The following is a 23,159-nucleotide window of genomic DNA, read 5'->3' as shown; positions in this document are numbered from 1 at the left end:
AAGAAATATTTTTACCTGTTAGTTAATTCCAATTTGTTAACCGTATTTTTATTTGACTTCTTTTCGTGACATCGTTCGTTTCTTTTCCTGTATTTCATAGTAACAAAACTTTTCGAACGTGGAAGACAAGCCAAAAAATATATGTTTCTACATCTCAATTTTGATTGCTATCCTACTAAAAGATATGGTAGTCAATAGTAATTAATATGATATAAATATTGGTTTAAAAATGATGAATCCAAAATGTAAACTAAGCATAGAGTAATGTATATTTTGTTTTAGAATAAATGGAACAATTTGTTTTTAGTGATTTTCGAAAATAAAATTATTGAAGATTTTGAAGGAGACACATATCAAACCTAGATAAATGGCATGTGATATCGGCTGAACAAAACGTGATGCAGCGAACTGTTTCATCATCTGCCGCACATTAGTTTACTTCGTTCATATTCAAATATATCCCATTTTAATTGTGAGTAAATAATAGGCGTTTATTCTAATTTATCAATGCTACTCATATATAACGTAATTGATTACTGAATAGAAGTTGCAGCAAAATATTTTATCATTTGTTACCGACTTCAGTGAAATTGTGTTTGAAATTCAAATACTGAAGTATCGAAATCTCGAACAGCACCCATATCGACATTTCGAATAACCGGCAATTTCAGGGTAGCAGTGTAGTGTTTGGTATACTTAGGTTAGGATAGCTATTTTCATAATTAAAAATATTCGTGGTAAATTTGAATGTCATGTGATTAGCAAGACGTTTTTCGATGTTAATGGTGATTAATGTTCAAATGAAACATTATTGGTCTAAGATAAATTTTTCGTGATAAAGCAGTGTATGTCGAAGGTTGCCAAAATATCTACCAACTGTTCTGCTGTCAAATGTTTTTTATACGACTTTGATAAGAAAAGACAAATAATTTACATCACAACAATAGTAAAGAGATATTTTATGCACTGAAAATGGCCGCGAGTGAATCAGGTGTATCATCACATTCTAGGGAAGATAATAATTGGAGGAAAGATCTAATCTTACAATTGCAAGAAAGAAACAAGAAACAAACATATTGTTTTGCAGATCTTATTAGTTTACGTAAGATTTCTTTTCATGTAGTTCTTAATATAGTTAGTTCCAATAACTTAAGTGATATATTATCAACTTGTTATTATTATTATATTTTGACTTGATGCGCTACAATCTTTTTAATATCCATTGAAATGTACATATATCATTCTTTGAATTAATAGATGTGCAATACTATCTTTATTTTATAGATAACAGATTGTTTGAAAGTGCAAACACATTACGTGGAGAAAATATACAATTAACCGTAGCAAATGAAACTCTTCGCCGAGAAGCAGCTAGTGGAACTCCTGGTTTAAGTGTAAATGCTGATCTTGAAGCTCGTCTTTTAAAGCAAGCAGAAGAATTAGCAACATTACATAAAAGAAAAGGAGAACATACGCAACAAATAGTAGATCTTAATAACAAAATGCAGGAAATGTTGAAGGAGCTTCAAATCAAGGAAGCAAGGTATATATGTCTTTTTTCATTAACATAATTGCAAATTTTTCCAATCATATATGTATTATACGTTTCAATAATTAATTTCATAATATTTGTAAAATTTACAGTGTAGTAGAAAGTATGGAGCTCAATGCCAACTTACGTTTAGAAGTATCAAAATGTCTTAGCAGAGAAAGAGAGCTAGAAAGTGTTAATCAAATGTTAAAGGATGAGCATCAAGCCTTGCAACTTGCTTTTGCATCTTTAGAAGAAAAACTTAGAAAAGCGCAGGTATTTGTAATATAATATACAGTGTAAAATATTTTTCGCTAATATCATAATTTGTATGATTCATGCTTGATCATAATATATATTTATATTTGTAAATGCTAATATATTTTTAACATTTATAGGAAGAAAATCGCCAATTAATAGAACGTTTGATTAAGTACAAAACACGAGATGCAGAGAAAGTGAACGAAGAAAACGACAATTTTCTGAAGTGAGTACCATATTTATTTCTTTTTTGGTAGTGTTTTGTTTTTGTTAATTGTCCTTTCTCCTTCTATTAATTTTTTGTTTATATAAAGCAAGTAATTTAAATTTTTGTGTAAGATTATTATCGTTTCCTTACACATATTTTGTATTGTTAAACAGAAAATGTGATGGCTTTTGACCTAAATGTAATATAATTACAATTAGTATATTTTTGTAAATAGTAACTTATTGTACATATCATATTTTTTCTGAAACCATATATTCATGCAAAGGTAGTATCATTTTCAATAATATCTGTATTGTATCCTTAATCTTTTATTGCTGTATTTTGCATAGATTAGATCTCTTCTACTTGCTTATTATATATTTCCTTTCATAATTTATCCTCAAATGCTTAACTAATTGCTGCAGTTTGTGTATTTGAATATAATATGTAGGACATCTAATCTTTTTTTAATTGGAAGCCCTTTAATTAAATATTACTACCATAAGTTTCAAATTTTATTGCATAAGAAACATATATATTTACATCATCCATCCTCATTATCCAAAATTCGTAAGATTTGTACTAATACAGAAGATATTAATGGTATAGTCGTCTCATTAAATAAGAAAGAATATTAGGCTAATTATATTTTTTATAGATAGATGTTGTTTGCATTTAAAAATTACTGACATTTTATTTCTTAGTGATAAAATATTTTCATTATTGTAATAATTTATCTATAATTGCATGATATGTTAATTGCATTCTGGAGATACTAAAATACATGTAATGTGTTTGGCATATTATACTACATATATATTTTTGTGTTTAAAATAAGCTAAATAGGGAATATTTTATTCAGAATGCAATAAGACAGGATCCTTCAGATATCTGGAATAAATCGTAGAATTCTTAAATTTTTTTGTAACTATTCTAATATGCCATAAGCTTCATTTTGTACATATATTGTAGTAGTAATGAATAAAAATCATAGCAAATGTGCACTTACTTTTGCTATCGATCGCATACGATGTTTTATGTACCGTCTGTCGGCAAAAACTCTCACATTTTGAAAAGATAATATCTATTAGATATAATAAACATGTGTCTTTTCAAAAATTATCCAAATGAATATAGAAAAGAAGAGGTAAACATTTAATATTTATAAAACACATTTATATATGCACATGTATAATTTTTAATCTTTCAAATCTTATAGACTCGTACATACGCCCAGTTATCAGCGTGTAGTACATACATGAAGTTACATTTGTACTTCGTGATATTTTCTGATTTAAAATAAGTTTATCAATATGCTTCATCTATATAATATACAATTGTATAAAATATATAAATGAAACAGATTTTTTATATTAAGATAGATTTTTTATATTATACTTACTAAGTATACTTACTAAGATTACTAAGATTTTTTATATTATATTTTTTATATTTATAAAGAAGCAAAAATTCTGTCGAAGAATTTCGTAATACAATTATAGTTTCTTTCATCGTTTCTTAAATTTGTTTTCATTACATACATAATTTATATTAATAATAATAAAATTGAATTAATAATCTAAGAAGATATTTTATACTAACAAATCAAGTCAAATTTTATATTTTGCCACATTATCATAGAAAGTTTTGCATATAATTTTGATACCTTTTAACAATTATGTTTTCTATCAATAGTTTTAAATTTACGAATGCCATATGCACGAAATTTGGAATTATTAATTTTGTTAGCATGATGGTACTATACTAATCTGAAAGTATTTTGTTATTAATGGTTTAATAAAGTTCACATGTTCCATTTTCACTATCTATTGTAGGCAGATAGAATATTTTCTTTAAGATTGTTTTTTATCACTTCAAAATAATGCATTTGTATCATATATTTTTTAAAAGTGAGAGGTTTTTAAAGTGAGAGGTTTTTTCAAATTTGGAACAAAAAGAATTTACATTGTGACAGCAGTATTTTCAATTAATAGAACAAGAAAAATATATGTACAGGGTAATCTTTTGCTATATTTCAATTTTATTTTTGATAAGATTATTGCAGTTAACTGAATTTTCAAATTTTATGATTTTATGACCAGTAAGTGTAAAAATACATATCTCTTTTGACTTTGGATATTTTGAAATGTTTTTGATATATTATTATACACTATATGTCAATTTCTTGAATTTTATGTAAATTATGTTTGAATAATTGATTATATTTTCTTGATACAATACATTTTAATATGTTTAATTAAAAATTATGAGATTTTATTAAAACTAACATAATAATTAAAAATAATCGTGTCGGTTACAAATATTTACAAATCATTTAAGGTAGTATGCAAAATATTAAACTTTTCACAGAACGAGAGAATGAAGGGATACGTCAAGATACCATCATTGTAGCAATTACATTAGCACTTCACAATGCTTGACATTTTATTTTCAGTGAGAGTTTTTCCAGTCCGACAGCCTTTTTGATGCAAACCATATCAAAATTTGGGTAAGTTTGTGCAAGTGACGTGACAAAAATTATGCTTATAGCTCAATACAGCTTTGGGTCGTTTATTAAAGGAAGCTGATCATATCATACGTTCGCATATGTCCATACTTTTCGTTTGTTTTTGCTTTTGTGTTCATGGTTATTATATATGTATTATTATAATACAAATTAATATACAAAATTAAAGTGAGCGAGTGAATTTAAAATAAATGAAGAGAATTAAAAAAAAGCAATTATGCTGAAACATATGTTTTACTAAATAAATACATAAACCTAATAATTATTAAATACAAATAAATATAACTAATGTAAATAATGAAAATAATAAGATAAACGTTTAAAATAACAATTAATTGGGAGATTTATTGTTAATATGAAGAAATAATAACAGCGAAACGTTGGTTTTACTAATTGTTTTACCCTGCATGAAACATAACAATACAGTGATCAAAGAGAAAGGGCAACTTTCAGATATCTTTGGGTATTTATATGCAAGAATATTTTATTTCTAATAGTTATTGAATCATTATTAAATCGTGGGCATGCGTATATATTTTTTCAGAAAAAGGCAAGCAAAGATGCAGAAAGAGTTGGAAGATGCGGCTCGTGACACACGACCTGTTAGTCCCGATAGATCCAGTTTAAAAGAAGGAATCTCTGGTCTTCCTACTGCGGTCCCAACAAAAGTATCCGTCACGTTTGTACGTTGACAAAACTTTAATTTATGAAATACTTTATATTACGCTATTACTGTGGAAATTCTAGTACAAATGTTTATTAATTCGTTGTAACACGAAAATGCATGTTTTGTATGACAAAATAAGAAAGTTGTTGGATGAAAACTCGATGCTTGATATTTGCAAAATTTATGTCACAAACAATTACACGAGCATTCTGTTTTCCTGTTACTCCTGCATTAATATTATTAATAATCATACAATGATTTTAGATGTTCAATTAAACATTCTTAGATTATTGAAAAAGAATTGGAACCACGTAATGCATCAGAAATGATTTGAATACGTGGTACATTTATAAATCGGATACTTAAAGTATTTTTTAAAAAGATATGACATATATATATATATATATATTTTTATAGAGAGAAGAATTATTTATGGTACAAAATTATGTCATTTATTCTTTGCAACCTTATCAAGATTTAAAAAATTTTTATTCAAAAGAAATTATTTTTCTTTCTTTTCTTAAAAAGAAACTAAAGTGATATTAATTGCATACCACTTTTTAATTAGAAAATATTGTCATATTGACGTGCATATGTAACATTCGTTTTCGTTTAATGAATTTACATGTCTTATATAGATATAATTTATCCACATATTATGTATCTACAAATCAATGAAAAATAAATACGCTATTTTTATTACTTTTTATAAGCAGATTAGCTGTTAAAAGGTCTAGTTTCTTTCAAAAATAGGTAGAGCAGATATATGTATTTATATGGATCTTTTACAAATAGTTATTCTGACAGTGTTAATAAGTTTTCTCTATATAACGATGTGATTTCATAGAAAGAATATCGATCACTATATTTACTAAAATTAGGTATCAGGATAATATCGATTGGTTTAAGTTAGTTCCTTGTGTCTAGAACAATAAGCTACTTAATGGGAATATACTTAGTTATTGAATACATATATTATTACTGTTTATAGAACTTGTATTTCTCATTTATGCATGTTATGTTACTAGAATATTAATGTACGTATTATTATACGATTATGTATTTTAGCGGTGTTTACAATCACGTAAAGTCTATTTTTTGTTATATTCTATTTGGGTATATGTAAGAAATATGTATTATTTATAGTATAGACAGGTTAAATATATTACAATGTCATGTTATTTAAGTTAGTTAAGTATGTTTGTTCTCCATTTAAAAATATATCAAGGTGTTAGTATATAGTACAGTAAAAACTACAATTTGAATTATTATATTATTTAAAAGGGGAAAAATGATGTGGATATTAAACCTATTTTGTAATATATCTATATGCTTTACTTTAATACCATTTATACTACGATTTTAAATGAGAACACACAGTGTAATTCGCAAATGATAGTTTATCAATACAATTTGTTCTAATAAAAATTGTATGAATTTTTGAACCATTTTGCATTTAGTTTTAACGAGTGTGGGTTGTCTATTATATAAATAGCATCGAAGTTTAATGTGTTGTATTTAGTTACATATCTTCAGTACTAAAGCATTTTACATGGAATATTATATTTATACACAATGAAATTGATAGAATGCGCGATTTATGCATGAAACCTGTTATACATATATTTCGATATTTATAAATGTAATGCATTTTGCTATTAGTAGGAATATTTTTTCATATTCTACGACCTGTTTGTCGAATATTACATTCATTGGACATTGCTATTAATGATAGAAAAATTTCTATTAATGAAAGCAATGATAATGAAATTCATAGTTAAATAATATTAGCTTTGTTAGTTTTCAAATGTTCAATATTTTTAAGTATTTCCGCCGTTTTGTCAGCATTTTCAAAGGAGAAAAGAGTGTATTTTATATACTAGTAACTGCTTTAGATAGAAGTTTCTTATAAAAAGTAGCAGTCTTATAAATTTTAAAGTCCTCGCGATTTAGTAGACGGTTTAGGTAATGTAAATAAGGTTTTACACAGGGTTTTATGAAATATTAAACGATAATGATCTCCCCGAAACAAATTTGTACTTTAAACACTTTGTTGTAATCCAAGTTGACAACATAATTACAATCCGATAAGCTTGTTATTATTAATTACTGCCTCATGCATGCACTTAAAAGTTTTCAAAATTTATACGTCAAGTGTTTAATAACCCTTACAGACTGCACACGACGGAGAAGTTTATGCCGTAAAATGGTCTCCCGCCGAGAGGATGCTTGCCACCGGTGGAGCTGACAGGAAGGTGAAGCTTTGGAATATCTCAAAAGGTGATTAAGTGAAACAAAATCGTACTATTGGAACGGTCGTCTATTATTTAAATGTTCGTCACAGTACGCGCGTCACAGATAAACGAGCGATTAATCAAGGTAAACGATTCTTTGAACGGCCCCTGCTACGCAAATATTGCGTCCAAGCATCGAGATCCCCATGTGTATAATCTATTTAGTGGTCCCGCTATTATTCAAATTTGTAACGAGCTGCAATAGATCGCGTAAATTATTACACCACTCTCGTTTCAGTCACAAGTCTCACTGGGTTTATCGGTCGGATTCGTTGAACGTCACAAGAGTCCAGAATTAAACGCGGTAATGTCAAACAGTAGGGATGCCTCATTGCATTAACCGCTCTCGAAGCCAATGTGAAATTGGAAACTTTGAAAATTTAAATAATCAATCATAATGCCTGCTGTTGATTCTGTCACAGTAATTTAGCATCACCTTAATATCTATCAAATTTCCTTAACGAGGCTACGCAGGCCAATGAAGCGATACGAAAGTCACTTTAAAATTTCATTAAAACTTGCTATAATAGGCCAATTAAAACTTCGTTACCATCTTTTGCTTTGGAGATTTCCCTTTCACACAACAAAGAACCAACTGTAGGATGTAATCAGTGTTCGCCATGCGCTATTACGATAATTAATTTTATTAAAAAATTAAAGCATCTTAGAATGACATTTATATGCAGCTATTACATAGCAGTTTTACTCTGTGAGGAGTTCTATCGTGCTCTATTATCAAGTTTATTGACGATTATTATAATAAGATGGGCCAGCTATTAGAAGAGTAAGCAAAAACAGGCAGGTGCCAGGCGAATAGGAACAGGAGATGACACGCAAAGCGAAGCGTATCGCGACATGTTCTCAAAAGGTTCTTTTCTCTTCACTGTCTGAATGAAGTATGTTAACGAATCAACAGGTTACTTGCGATGCGTTAGTGGATGGCCGAGCTACAACCAGGCGTTTATTAAAGTCCTGTCCGCCGCTAGAAACGTTTTCCCTGCTATGGTCGAACGATCACACGTGCTATAACGTGCTTAAATGTAATCTCCGCGCCATGTTGCAAATTGGATGAAACATCCGTCCTTATTGTTCGGGTTATATCCGCTTAGCCCGTCACTTCGACGGCTTCTCTCGTAATCTTCGACTTCTGCTTCTCTCCACATTTCTATATCGCTTTATCTTTCATTTTTAATTCATTTCGATTTTCTTCGTTTCTTTTATTCCATTCAATGACCATCACTGTTTCCATTGAATTTCGTAGTTTGATTGATTCGATCGATCAGGAAGGAAAAGATATGATTTGAAAAGAGATTAATAGCAGATAGGAGAACGAATGGTATCGGAAACAATCGATGTAGAAGCAATAAATTACAAATAATTCAAATTAGTCGTATTTTGAAGCTGTATTCGTTGCAAATTTAGATTTATGATATATATTACGTTTCAGGTATGTCAGAGAGTAAAGGAGTACTTATTGGCAGTAACGCTGGGGTGATGTGCGTCGATTTCGATTCTACGGGAACGCTGATGCTTGCAGCGTCGAACGACTACGCCAGCCGGGTGTGGACCGTCAATGACTTCCGGTTAAAGGTAAGTGGAAAAGTTTGCATGCAGCTGATCTTGCAAAAATATGTAGCTTGTATTTTACTCATCGAGCAATCGTTGATGTACTTCGTTCTTTTCCATGTGGCAATTTTTGTATTCAAATAGCGTATGCTACATAGATTATGTTTATATATGTGTTTGAATATTATTTAAATATAATTTGTTCGAAGTTGGGTAATAAATAATTTCAGAACTAGAATAGTGAAAATATAAATAGAGAAATGTTCGTTCGTAATTTTCAATTTTTTTTTTGCATAATATCAAATTTAAGAATCTATTTCTTTTACTTTGAATCATTATATTTCAAATGTTTATATTACAATCTAAAGTAAATTGAATTTGATATTCTCCATTGTATATTTATATCTGTAATAATAATGCGTGGTGTCTCGTTCGCGGAATATAAAATCCTTATACCTATCAATAATGTTACCATTGCAAAATGTTTATCGCATCAATCGATTGTCAATATCGTTTCATATTGCGACAGATTTTAATTATAAGTTAACATATCGCGATAGACGAATGATCACACAAAATCACGCAAAAGCACATAAATTATTACCGAATTATTATGACAATGCGGATATATTAAAACAGCAGATCTTATTTTTATTTATCGTTGTATATATATCACGCTACATTGAGGAATAAAGAAAGGTTTCCATGAAAAAGGAGTAAATGGCTAAGAAAGCACGATAATGAGACGTCCCTATGTTCTCCTTATGAAAATATGATTGGCTCTGTAGTGTGTCCTAGGAAGTGTATAAACAGATGCTTAGCAAAACGCGCATTAGATTACAGAGCTATTCCAAGGCGAGATGGTCTGTGAATCTGCCAGCACTAGAATATGAAATTTATCGTCACCTTTCTAGACGACCTATTATGCCGCGTTTCATGTAAATCTGCTGTCGAGAGATCGTAAAGCTAATGACGATTCTCAAAAACTATTCCAACAGAATCGTTCCGTGAAATCATTCGAAGGATCTTCAACGCCATCCTTGTCTCCTTGAAATAAGCTACACTTCTTGGATGCTTCCATAATCTTTCACAAAAGAATAATACTGTCTCCTTTCGTCGATGATGTCGATATTCTCTCATCTAAAGTTTGTCCTAGTTTCGTTCCCTACCGACTCTTCATATTGGTAAGGAACTGAAAGTTTTGTGGTTATCTTCCTCGCGTGTACTATCTTCCTCTTTGTGCTTGCTTCGCCAGATCTCGTTAAAAGGAAAGAAGTCATCAGTTGAATGATTTTTGTTTTTTACATGTTCAGTGGAGCTTCTTGCGTTGAGATGAAAGACGTGCGTATACGTTGAGCACGTAGATACGTAGTTTTTATGAAAAGCATCAATTGCTTTTAGACTCGGATACCATATATGTAATTGTATTTTTGCTATTATATGTTGTTATTTTGATGAAATCGTGAAGATTGCGTGTCTACGGTGACGTCGTAGAATAACTTCTGACGACTATCGTGAAGTTTATAAGCTGGTTTGAGATGGAGAAAAAGATTTAGCGTGAAGACTGCTGTGTTATTGTTCAAGGTTTTTATCACACTTTGATGTCCTCTTATTTTCCATACTCGGAGGAGTATGATACCAGAAATGGTATCGGTTAACGTGTTATTGTAGGCAAAATATTTATTTGTACGATATTCTTATCGGATTGATTGAATCGATATAAACTGTAAAATGACGTAAGAAACGTAAGAAATATATTATTCTAGGCTAAAATATTCTTTTTTCAAAAGCTTCCTAGTATTTCCAATTATTATACGAGGTACTATATTTCAACATAAATAAATCGACGTTATGAGTTGTTTAAATACAACGTTCTAAATAACTATTTATTTATGAAGATATGTAAAAGTAGTCTGAAAGGAATTAGCACAAATTCAGAAACTTTATAGTACGTACAACGAACATGGACAAGTACTCATCTCTCTAGCAAATTATTTTCACAAGAACCTAGAACATTTACACAACCTATCGTTTCTTTACCAGGATAACGCGTTGAGCAAAGAATCGAATTTGTCTGTGTTGAACAATCATACGAAGGACTTAGTCGTCGACAATATGTAAGCGTGTAACAAGCGCGAGCGTATCTACGAAAGGTAGATTGGACGATAGCGTGACTCTACAATTCCATGACATACTTCATAGTGCGTTTCTAAAATGCATTGTAAGGTTTCAGGCTGCTTGCTATGCGGTAATATCGCCGTTTATAGCTGTGGCGTTGCCAATGGAATACAATGTGTAATATATCTGTATGAAGGACGGTCAGTGTATTGTTCGCGTATCGTTGGACATGTTAAATGTGATTATTCGTCGCCCTCGGATCGTGACTGTTATATACGGGTATTTCATCCGCTCGGAGGTCTTCCTCTCGTTTCTCTTCCCTTCAAGCCCCCTTTTTTCACTGTTCACTCGATGCATTTTTTCCTGGCGTCTTGTTCTCGAAGCAAGTCGCGTTGAGAATCCACTCAGCAGCGGCAGTTTCATTCTAAAGATTGGCGGCCAATGGCGCGTAAACTTACAAGAAAACACGCGAACTGTGAGGGATTCGAGGCGTAGCCAAGCCACTCTCGGCTATTCACGATGAAAGGTGCGAGAACTGACCGCTTGATGTTTATTCTCCTCTACTTCGTCTCCAACGGTCTACAATGTTTCTCAGACGTTATTCTCGGAACAGGAACCCTTGATCAATTTCCTTACGTAGCGAGCCAATGTTTCTTACTGCTATTCCCGGCGAAGTTGACTCGTATCAACGCATATGTAAGTACGCCTCTCGTTCTGTAAATTATAGTTCCCTTTATTCAGTTTCTCGTCTTGGCGACGCGACGCGTTCAGGAAATGCGTGCGTATAACATTTACTTTCACATCGATTATTCAAAGTCAGTCGGTGAAAAAGTAGTTGGAAAAAGCAGGCGCAATTACGGAATTTCAGTATTTGCGCTAGGAACGAATTGCTCCTGTAAGACGCAGGATCATTCGCGGATAGATTTTATTCGAGCGGGTATAATAGATGCGATGGAATTCATGAATAAAGTTTTTCCCTTAATCATAGAAGTACCTTTACTTTTCTCTCAGTTTTTTCTTTCTATTTGCTCACAGTGCTTTTTCTAACAAGGGAAAGAGAGATGGAAATGGAGAAAGAAAGAAAAAGAGTTTCTCACAGTAGCGGTAGAATTGAAAGCCATGGGTTGTCATCCATTTCTTTCTTTCCCTCTCTATTCCGATCTTCATGGCGGTTTGGATGGTCTCTTCCTTTTTTTGGTCGCTGACCTCGCTTCCTAAATTTTATATTTCTCGCTAGGACCCTTGTTTGTCACCCTCCTGGCAGGGAAACGATGCGTTAAACGAATATCGATGGTATTGGAGGGTACCTGGTCAGAGCGATAATGGACTCAATTTCGCGGCAGTAGGGCGCCAGTCGTTTGGATTTCTCACGTCCCGACACGGTATCGATTCTCTGGCGAAGCCCTCAGTGATTTCCTGGTCGTTCACCATTGTGAAATCGCCATACCTTTTACACTTTTCTCCAATAGAGGTGCAAGCTCTCGCGTTCCTTTTCATGTCCCGTTCTTTGTTCACGATTGTAAATAACAGCCACGTAACAATAACACGAATACCCTTTAATTGTCAAATCGCCACTAACTATAAAAGCATTTGTACCTAAATCATGCATTGTCAAAAATTGAGTGGTACGTTTGGGTAGAATTCTTATTCGTGTGTTAATATGTGAATTATTTTTAATAAACGAAAGAGCTTTTTCTCGTTTTAATTATTACTAGTGATGCAATGGAATATACCAATTTATAGAGTAATTTGTTTTCTTCGATAAAAGAAATTTAACACCTATGGGAAATTTTACTATATTAAATATGGATTCCATCAAACTTTATAATATAATTCTACTTTACTGTACAGAGTAATACATTTTATACCTCACTATAAAATGTATTATATATATAAAGCAAATTGAATAAAATTCTATATGCGTATAAAATTCTGCTATATTAAATATAAATCCCCTGTTTTGTAATATAATTCTGGATTTTATCTTCTTCCAAATAGTTTCTGAGGAGAGGTTTTAATTTATAGTTTTCACTAAATGTGAGCGATTTTTCTTATAATTCTGTAAAATAACGACATACGAATTTTAAGTTTTCCATTTACGTTGTTAAGAAGAAGCGTATACAGGAAGCACGTAAAGATGCAGACAAATGATTAAGACTAATCAAGTTAATAAGTAATGCCATCGAACATGTTCCTTTACAATTGGTTTTAATTATTCGAGACGTACTTTAATATTGAGTTTTATCCTACTTAAATATGATATTTAAAGCACGTATCTAATACGAACCGAAAGACAGGCATATTTTACTACTTGCCTATACACTTCCGCAATTAACTGATGACTAAGTTCTAACGAGGCCTGGCTCGTTGATTGCTGCTTTATGTCTCGATTTCCTTTTGGCTGGAACACATGAGTTTTTTGTTTGATCGTTGCTAGCCTCTGATCGCCGATATAAAATATATCCTTGTACAGAGTGAAGCTATAACGTCGTGCACTTGAAATATTTTCCCTTCTATCTTTAGAAATACCAAGGAAGTATTCGTTTTGGAAGTTGCATAGCGTTAAGATGCTATAATACGCTGATAATAAACTTTTTTCTCCGGAAATGTATCAGAAAAGTTACTTCAATTTTCTTAAATAATACGTTCTGCCTTTTTTTTTCCAATGTCGGTGCAATGGCTGTCATTTAGAAAATTTTAATGAATCATAACGCAAGGTCATTAGATATCAAAGAAAAGGGTAAAATAGAGATCTTTACGTTATGAGAGCTGCTGAAAGTACTGTTCACTTCCATCATCGCAAAATTACAATCATTGAATCTCGGAAGCATTTATTTTGTCTGTTTGATTGTATTATGTGCTGCAATGATTTTGCTATTCGCTACTTTTTGCGTAAAACGCTTGTAATTACTTGGAGAATATTTTCCAATAGAAGAATTACTATTTCTTTTTTTTATATGTAATGATCTTACACTGCATCTTCGAAGCTATAAGTCCAAAGACGACTTATTGTATCAGAAATAGGAGACTATGACGTGATATTTAACAAAATTAGATAAAATTGCATCACTTGTACGTATAAAAATATTATTACTGGCATTCTGTGACATTTATGAAACTATAATATGCATTTCTATAATATAATACCTTCTCATGTCTCGAAGAATAACAGAAATGTTGCACGTAATAATAAATTTTTAGATGAAAGATTATGCCAATTATTAGCATTTACATTATATGTTTAACTAAATTTTAACACCTTAACAAGTGTAATGAGTTCTGAATAATACAGATGACAGGTGAAGCAATGAAATAACTTCATTTCTCTTAATCTTCACGATGAAAAGGTAAAAATGATTTTAGAGAGGTAGATGGAAATTAGACAAATGTTCATATTCAAGTCGAAAAGAAAAAGAAGAAAAAAGATGGATAAACCGGTTCGACTAAGGCTGAAGCGTTAATTCAGGAAACACGAAGGTGCTCTCAGGCGTCATCCAGTAATTTCAGGGTAACACGGTGGGCACTGGGTACCACGATGGTAGTCCCCTTCGTTCAAAGGCATTACTTTCAAGCCGAGCTCAGTAATTACCTTGCAAAATTACCGCATTTACATCCCTAATAGGAATAGGTGGATATAGGTAGGAATGTCAGGTACGCTGCGGGAATATCACGGAGGGAGAAAAAAGAGTGCAGGGAATTAATCTAAACACTGGCTTTGCAGTGTCCTTGCGCCGCGTGTTGAAGAGAACGAGCCGTTTCTCGTTGTTTCCTCCTGGCATTTTTATTTTCCGTTGCTCATCGATGGGGCTACAAGGAGCGGGTGGCTATCAGTTTTATCGAATTAAGGCTGGATTGCACGTAATACCTATTAAATCCCAACGGTACATGCGGAGAATCCATGTGGCCAGACGCTGCCTCCCATCTTTTATTGATTTATTTCTAGATGATTGCAAATTTCTAGCGGAATTAACGTTTACCTTCTGCCTCGTTTATCTAGCAATTCCATTTATGAAAGGCTGGAAAAATGTTCGGGACCAGTTGCTCGCTTTAAGGTGTTCGTTTTTCGATATATGTACATTGGATTTTCAGTTCGTTTAAAACAATTTATTATTCTTTGATATTTTTATTGTGAAATATATATTCTGAATTATTTCAGAATAATATAGTATTAGATATTTTTGGCAAATAATTAAGAAATTAAGAAAGGACGATGATAATTTGTACAGCAAATTTTTATGTATTTATTTTTATGCATTAATTTGTATGTTCAAGTTTTTTGCCATTTCCATCGCACATGATAAGTGAACAAGTGCGTTTACAATGAAATACTTAATCGCTTGTTATACTTTCATGTTAAGAAATTGTTACATAATCTTTTTCGTTACTGTAATATATTAGAAGATGGTGCAATTGGTGCTAAATTGCAGGAACCAATTGATAGTCAAATAAAAAAAAGAGAAATAAAAAATTGACTCAAATATGTCATTATCAAAAAATGTTTGATGTTTAGTTTTGCTGCGTGTTTTGTTTTATAATATAAAATTATTATTTTACCATCGTACTTGAGGTGAATGCACTGACAATCGATATTCGTTATAATTTGTGAAAGTCGGGTTCTTCCTATTTCCTGTCTCATTATTGAGGGTATATAAACCACATATATTATGAATAGTATTCATTGTACGTGTACGTGTCGAGTTATGCAGTTAAGCAGGAACGAAAATTAGCACCCTTGCTCACGTGAGTTTTCTTTGGCCTTACATGCTACACCATTTTTCCCTTTTACTTTCCTCTTTATATTTTTTATATTTAGCCAGTGACAGCGTATTTAGTTCACGCAGGACGAAACACGAGATCTGAATTCAACGCGAGTATGTTTTCAAATACATATATATTCTACGTGTACACTCGCAAAATTTTTTTGGGACATCGTACAGCGTTTTCAACGAGGGAAGGATTTAAATTTTACGTTCATTTTCGTACTAATTATAATAAATCTTTGTCGAATTTTCTTTAAATATGTTGTTAAATTATGATAAATTTTAGATATTTTTATTTTAAATGATATGGAAATGGCAAATGTTTGGCTCTTTTATAGCTTTTACAAATTATTTGGAATTTTAATAATTTGCGTATTTCTCGTTATTTTTTTTTTTTTTCTTTTAATACTCACAAATTAACGTTTCGCAATTTCCTACTAATAGAGAATATTTTGAGTTCGATATGCGAAAGTCCATAAACAATTTTCTGTTGCATTTGAATCTCTCAAAGTTATATGTATAGGAAAATATTTGAAATATTTTCTTCTTCATGGAAGGACTTCTCTAGTTTCCTTTGGTCGCATAGGAATTTTTCATCCATATAAGATTTCTTTGTATAGCTACAAATTTCTGGTTGGTTGACAATTTTTATTTTATAACAAATATATTGCAATTATTATTCTTTTATAAAATACTCCTATTCACTCGTCCATAAATATTACTTCTATTCTGCTCACAACAGAAATAATTCACATTCTGTTCTCATGCTACTTATTAAACTCCATTTTGTGTAAATCAGTATACCGCGTTGTCTATTTCCAATTCCAATTTAGGAACCGTTTGTGTTTCCGCGCAACACTTGGAAACGACAGAATCGGAAACTTTTGCAGATTCTCTGTCGTGGAATGGTGTAAATGTTCTGGCCGTTGGCCAGGGACACGCCTAACGAAATCAGCACGTTTGTAGTGAACAACACACGCGGGACAATGAACAACCTGTAGATATTTGGCCAGCTAACTATGTCTCGAATGGGAGTAGAGAAAGAGACGAAGTGAACCCTTGGTTTACGAAACGGGTGTTAGGTTTCTATAAGAATCTTGGTGGAACTTGCGGTGAGATATATACATATATACATATATAATATGTATATACCACGACACCTGCTAACATTTTTCGACTGACATCTTTATACACAAACTTTCTTTATTATCTAGAATCATATTTTACAAATATCTCTCATTTTTTTGTAACATCTTTTATAGGTATATATATATTATAGCGTAAGAAGGCAGAAGCCAGTTCTTTCCACCGTCGTTTCACTATTTTTCATTCGTTTTTTTTCTGTGTCCTCGGTACGTACCTCGATTGATGCCCTCGACCTCAGTCGCATAACCACGACTGCGAAAGTAATTAGTATTTACGCCACTTTCAAAAACAGCGTCGGTGTCTTCCTTTCTTTCATGTTTTAACCCAGCGTGATGCAGAGAAGCATGAACTTCGCCGAAAGATTCATAAAAGCATATGCCCAAATAACGGGCGGTGGTGTGTGCATGCGGAATTCAACACGAATACAGAAACGGAACTGGCATCACTGATGGACATATACAGAGAGAGAGAGAGAGAGAGAGAGAGAGAGAGAGAGAAAGAGAGAGGTCATGTCCTATACGAGTTAGCCGTTAATTAGAAATTAATGCCCTGCTTCAGACACGTCTTGAATAGCGTTAATGGAGAACTGTGAACGCTTGCAATTTGCCTCCATGATTGCCAGTTACATGTTTTGCGATCGAGCTGCTATGCACATTAGAATTTCAGATGTCAGTCGATATTAATCATAACGAGATTTAAAGACGACAACTCGTTTTCATTGTTAAGATGACGAAGTGTTAAGTTAGACTTCACTGGTTCTTTCATCGTTTATATCATGTTAGGTAATGTCTAAAAAGAACTTGGGTGTTCTTAAAATAAGGTTTGCGACAGTTTCATCGCTTTTTCCAGTCATGCTTGTCGTGGAGGTTGACATTGTTTGAAATCTTTATCTCGAAATCTTAGTTCGTCTGACTTTCGTTACTCTTGTCTGATGTATAACAGTTTATCGATAGAACATGTTAGTACTGTATTTTTTTTACAAATATATGAAAATAAATATTACAATTTTTATATTTTAAATTTAGTTTTTAATTATTCTACAGTCGAATAACGTGCAATTGATTATACACAGCCGTTCGTCAATAAATTCAGTATAATGTTATTAGCGCATATCACGAGTTCAATCAGTCCAGAATATTGGATTGATCTTTTATTAGCAAATGCAAAATACACTTATCGTTGTTTCATGCATTTATTTATTGTGATCAGTATTTCAAATATTTTCTTTTTTTATAATGACATTTCCCTTAATTAACATGCTTTCATTCAACAAGACAAAATTATTTTATCCTTAAATATCAGCCTCATATAAAGGAATTAAACTACGGCTTGTTTAAATATTTATCCACCGGAGGGTCTTTACGCACGAACAGAACAACAACGACATCGGGTATAATTGAAAAATCAAAAGAGATAATTTTGTCGGTGTTGCCGACGTTGGTCGATAATTACCAATTACAAAGTAAAATATAATTCGATTGAAGCGTACATAACTGGAAACCATTTTCTTTATCTCATCGGAATCGTTTAATAATTTAATTAGATCTGGCTGGTACTTTATTAGAGGATCATTCAGCGACCAAACCTTTCTCGCCATTTAATTCCATCCATTTCTGTCGGAGCGTAAGCATACAGAAAAGAATTGAATGAACGGTTGACAGGAAGAAAGGAGGGGAAGCAGGAGGGACGAAACGGAAGAAAAAAGAGAAGATGAGAACGAAAGGGGAAGAGGAGTTTCTTAGACACGCTCCAATTACGGTGTTCAGCGCTTTAGAAGAGATTATAGATATAGCACAATGACTACCTCCGATCTAAATCGGATTTAGCTTCAATTCAAGTCGCCATTCTTCGAATGCTTGGTACTCGTGTGCTCTGACCACGTACGCGCGGCTCGAGTTGCAAGTTAAAACGTGCTCTGAACCGTGTATGTAGGTCTTCTGTATTTGCAGCTAAAAGCGAAAGGGTGAAATCGGCTGGAAAGCGCAAGCTTTTACACTTTTGACTTCAGTCAACGGGCCTCGTCTCTTTTCGAGCCGGCACACTGTGCATTTATTGTATCCATTATTCTCGAACCGACATCGTGCGTGTGCTATTACGCATCGCGTGACAATGTGGAAGGCGTGTGCTGTTTTTCTGCGAAACTACGCGACCGCGCGCGCAGAAAAGGAACGACAAGAGAGTGAGGTGAACGTTCTTTGACATTTCTCGTTACAACGCCATTGTTTCCCATGCAACGTGACCCTTTGTTCTCTTCCTCGTGATTGCGGGCGTCTTCTTGATTGGCGTGAGATTAATCGCGAAATAACACAACGTGCGAAAATTTTTTACTTAACGACGTTACCTGTAATCCGCCGGAGGAATTGCTTTTTTCGTTATAAAAGAACGACGGGGAATGCGCCGGGTTTCTTTTCCACGGGAACTACGTGTTTTCTCTGTGTAGCTTCGATTCGTTTCTACTATGGTAGATATACGTATATGAAATTAACAAGTTTTGAAATTACTTTTATAAAGACGGACATATGAAAAGTGCAAGGTTATTTGAAATGAAAGTAGGAAATAATAATCTGAAGTTATTTGAATTAATTTATTAGCTTTTACTTAGAAAAGTGACTTCAATTTATATCGAAATTAAGCGAATCACTTTCAAACACTTTCAAATAAAATAATTTAAATTTTAAATATTGTAACATATTTCACATATATTTGAGCTGTATTATGTTATGTAAAAGCATTTGCCCTCAAAATTGTTCCCATTTTAATAATGAGGACTTGAATAGTAACTGTATGAGTCTACGTGTTTGAGGCAGGGATATCCGTATTTCTGACACAATTAACACAATGGAATCGGAAATTATTGTTTCAGGAAATATTTATCTAGATAAATATTAAAATACAAGCTTATTTCATTTCATAGACAAATAATAAGATAATTAAGAAAGTCACTCTTTCATTCAAGTAGATCTATAAAACTAAATTATGATCAAGTTTCACAGTTTTCATTTACTGAGTCAGAACGCTGGTTAAAATTTGTAAAAAAATTTATTTCAGATATCCATTGGCCGTTGTTGATATTTCTCATGATATTCAAGCTTCGAAATTGTTTTCTCTGAAAATTCATTTATTTCACTATTGCATCATTTATTGCAGAATTATTACATTCTGATATTTTCTCAAAAATGGCTCGTTTAATTTTCCAAAACTTCCAAAATATATCAACAAAAGAAGAAATAAAGGTAAAAATGTATTCCAATCAATTTTAAATGAGCAAGGTATTAAGGTTTACATTCTATGCATTATTTGAAGTATGGATCGAAAGAGATCTATCTGATCTTTTTCTATAGAGAAAATTATGCATACCACGCATAAACCAATATGGTTCTGGTAATTCCAATTCGTCTATCCTCACTGCTATCCCTTCTTTTCTCTTGTGCTTTTCGCTCGTTCTATATCTTTCTTCAATTTCTATAGTCGATGTTTCACAGCTGACACAAAGCCGACATTCCATGGCATGCTTTAAACGTAAATTGAGCACGAAACTATTTTCGATATCGCAGCCATTCGAATCTAACGAACCAGCCACGTTCATTCGCGGTATCTATCCCGACAGGGTTGCAAAACTCCTTGGAAGGAATTTAATTAATGGGACACGGTTTGTATGATGTTATTCGCAGTGCCATCCGACTTATTCTCTTCCTTGCTCGCGAACATTTCTCTGCACCCTTTGCCCCAAATATGAACCGGATTTAAATTAAAAGTGTCGAGAACTTTTAACGGGGAGATTCCAACCCGACCAAACTCCTGAATTCTGAGCTAATTAAATCTGGAGCTTGGCTTATTGCAGATCTTGGGTATTGTATCTCGAACAGTCTGATTACTGCGATAATTGTGGCGTAGTGAATGGTAATACCCGATAATTATTGATGACTTTTAATTTCACGGATGGAATTTTAGCGGGAATATGTGATCGATCGGAAATATCATTTCGTACCTGTGAATATTTTATAGCTTGTCGTTTTTTGAATATAAATTTAATACGGATTCAGATTTGTATAGGATCAAGCTCGTATTTGAATGGAATATTTTTTGAATAACTATTCAAATTACGTGTTATTTCAATGAAATATTCAACCAACAAATTATTTTCAAATACGGTGTTTTATTTGGAGAAATAAATAGTTCACCAGCTGTGGACAAAGTTTTGTGCTTTCAGTTTTCTGTTCTCTATACTTTTGTAAGCAAAACTATTTTCGTATTTAAAAACTAAAATACTGAAATATTCTCGTATATCTTCCTTTTCGTTTTTCGGTTTTTAATTCAATAATTGAACGATTCTCACCAACAAGGACAAAGCTTCAATATTTAAATTGTATTTATCGGAAGAAAAAGGCATAGGTCTTCTATTTAAAGGAGCAAAAATTCATACTCTTTTGTTTCGTAAGAATCGAATATTAATAAAATTAAAAGATCGATAAAGAAATGGAGTTGATCCAGTTTGGCTTATGAGAGGTTCATTTGTTACGCGCATATAAACTTCCAACATGTATCTTAACCTAGACGCTAATTCACAGTTGTGTTCGTAAATTAATGGCTCACATCGCGTTACAGGAAGTTTTCGAAACTTGTTCGAATCTATCTACGTGACGAAATCGCTCTCTCAGTGGGATATTTAATTACTGTCTTTGCGAGACCCTCGTGCGCGTTATTCGTTAATCCCAAGTCTTAAGTTAATGGAATTAGTTGATGGATCTTTGCCACAGATAAATGTAAAACCTTCGTTTTCCTTGCATCTCTATCTTCCTTTCTCTTCCAACGCTTTTACACAGCTAATCCCCTACCATCATTTCAACTTGTGCGTCTCGCCAGTGCCTGTCCTATTCCACTGATTGTCCCCTTGCGTCCTCTCCTACTCTTCAGCACCACGATGTTCCTTGTTGGGTCGTGAGATCGAGAGACGACTACCGACTATAATGGCACAATGTCAGATAATTTCGCACGCAGTGTTCTAGCTCCATTGTATCCTCAAATAGAGTCTGCAGAGGTCTTATCTGCGAACCAGTGACGGTTCAATTAGACGAGTCTAGCAATCTCTCTGGTGGTATAAACAAATGTTGATATATTAGGATCAACCACATTGTACTCTCGTGTGCTGCATGTGTGGAATGAGTGATGAATGCGCATGGCTCTGAATAGTGTTTCAATGGAAACTGGAGGTTCGTTAGGTACTGGACAAAACAGGATCAAACGTTTTCACGTAAAATAATTTTTCATACATATGAGAAGGGCATAAGAATGGAATTACATTTAATTACCAGATAAAAAATAATGTATTGAATTTTGAATAATTAATATATTGATTTTTATATTGAATCTATATAGTGTTTAAGAGATTGATATGCTTTCTCAAACTATTAAAGATCGAGTATTTTTAAATTCTTATATTTTTAATTCTCTATTAAATTGACTTAAAGTTAAGTAACGTTGGTCAACTTTTATCAGTCCAAAACTGTCTCCTTGGTATTTACGATTTATTATAAACATCTTTTCTTTCTTTCTTTCTCCTCCTCTTTCGTATAATATACTACTTTTTTAAAGTAACATTTTAATCTTCAAAATGACTCCAAAATATTTCTTTTCTAATAACAAATTATTAACACAAATGAGCAAATGCGTTTGGTCGAAGTTTATTATCTCAATAGATGTCACATTTGTCAATGAATCAGAACCGTATTAAAAATGTTTATTTCGTTATCGACTGTTGTTTTTCACTTATTTTTTGCTTTATTCTCTCTTTTAAAACTATGACTGCGAAGATGACAATAACAGCTCGAATCGCGAAATGTCTCTTCATCGGCATAAGTTTATGCATATTGAAGTTACAGCTGCAGTGTACTTCATTGATATTTGCATTCAAATTGCAACATGGATCTGTCTAAACACACGGTATGTTCTTAACCACCTTCTCTTGTCCTCGGTAAATTTCAGAATAAGTTACTAATGATTTACATAACACACGGCGATTATAACGCTGGTTCAGAGGATTTTGCTCAGTTTACCAACGATTAACAGGTGACGAATGTAACG

At 32.5% G+C, this 23,159-nt stretch overlaps 1 protein-coding gene across 3 annotated transcripts in view; it reads left to right on the top strand.

Moving 5' to 3' along the window:
* Positions 1–642: 642 nt before the first annotated feature.
* Positions 643–23,159, top strand: part of LOC100645758 (autophagy-related protein 16-1) — a 601,658-nt gene continuing 579,141 nt past the window's right edge. For 2 of the 3 annotated variants that reach the window (XR_007225207.1, XM_020864349.2), the window contains exons 1-8: positions 643–1,102; positions 1,285–1,543; positions 1,645–1,807; positions 1,930–2,018; positions 4,456–4,509; positions 5,072–5,210; positions 7,369–7,474; positions 8,936–9,078. Coding sequence is in view for 2 of the 3 variants with exons in the window: in XM_020864349.2 (XP_020720008.1) it covers positions 973–1,102; positions 1,285–1,543; positions 1,645–1,807; positions 1,930–2,018; positions 4,456–4,509; positions 5,072–5,210; positions 7,369–7,474; positions 8,936–9,078 (1,083 nt within the window). In the remaining variant the exon portion in view is untranslated. The remainder of the gene's footprint in view (positions 1,103–1,284; positions 1,544–1,644; positions 1,808–1,929; positions 2,019–4,455; positions 4,510–5,071; positions 5,211–7,368; positions 7,475–8,935; positions 9,079–23,159) is intronic. The other variant, XM_003397577.4, reaches the window with a different exon arrangement.

Source organism: Bombus terrestris, chromosome 9 (genome assembly GCF_910591885.1).
Source record: "Bombus terrestris chromosome 9, iyBomTerr1.2, whole genome shotgun sequence".
Lineage (NCBI taxonomy): Eukaryota > Metazoa > Arthropoda > Insecta > Hymenoptera > Apidae > Bombus > Bombus terrestris.
Note: the sequence above shows the minus strand (reverse complement) of the source record. Positions and strands in the feature narration are given on the sequence as shown.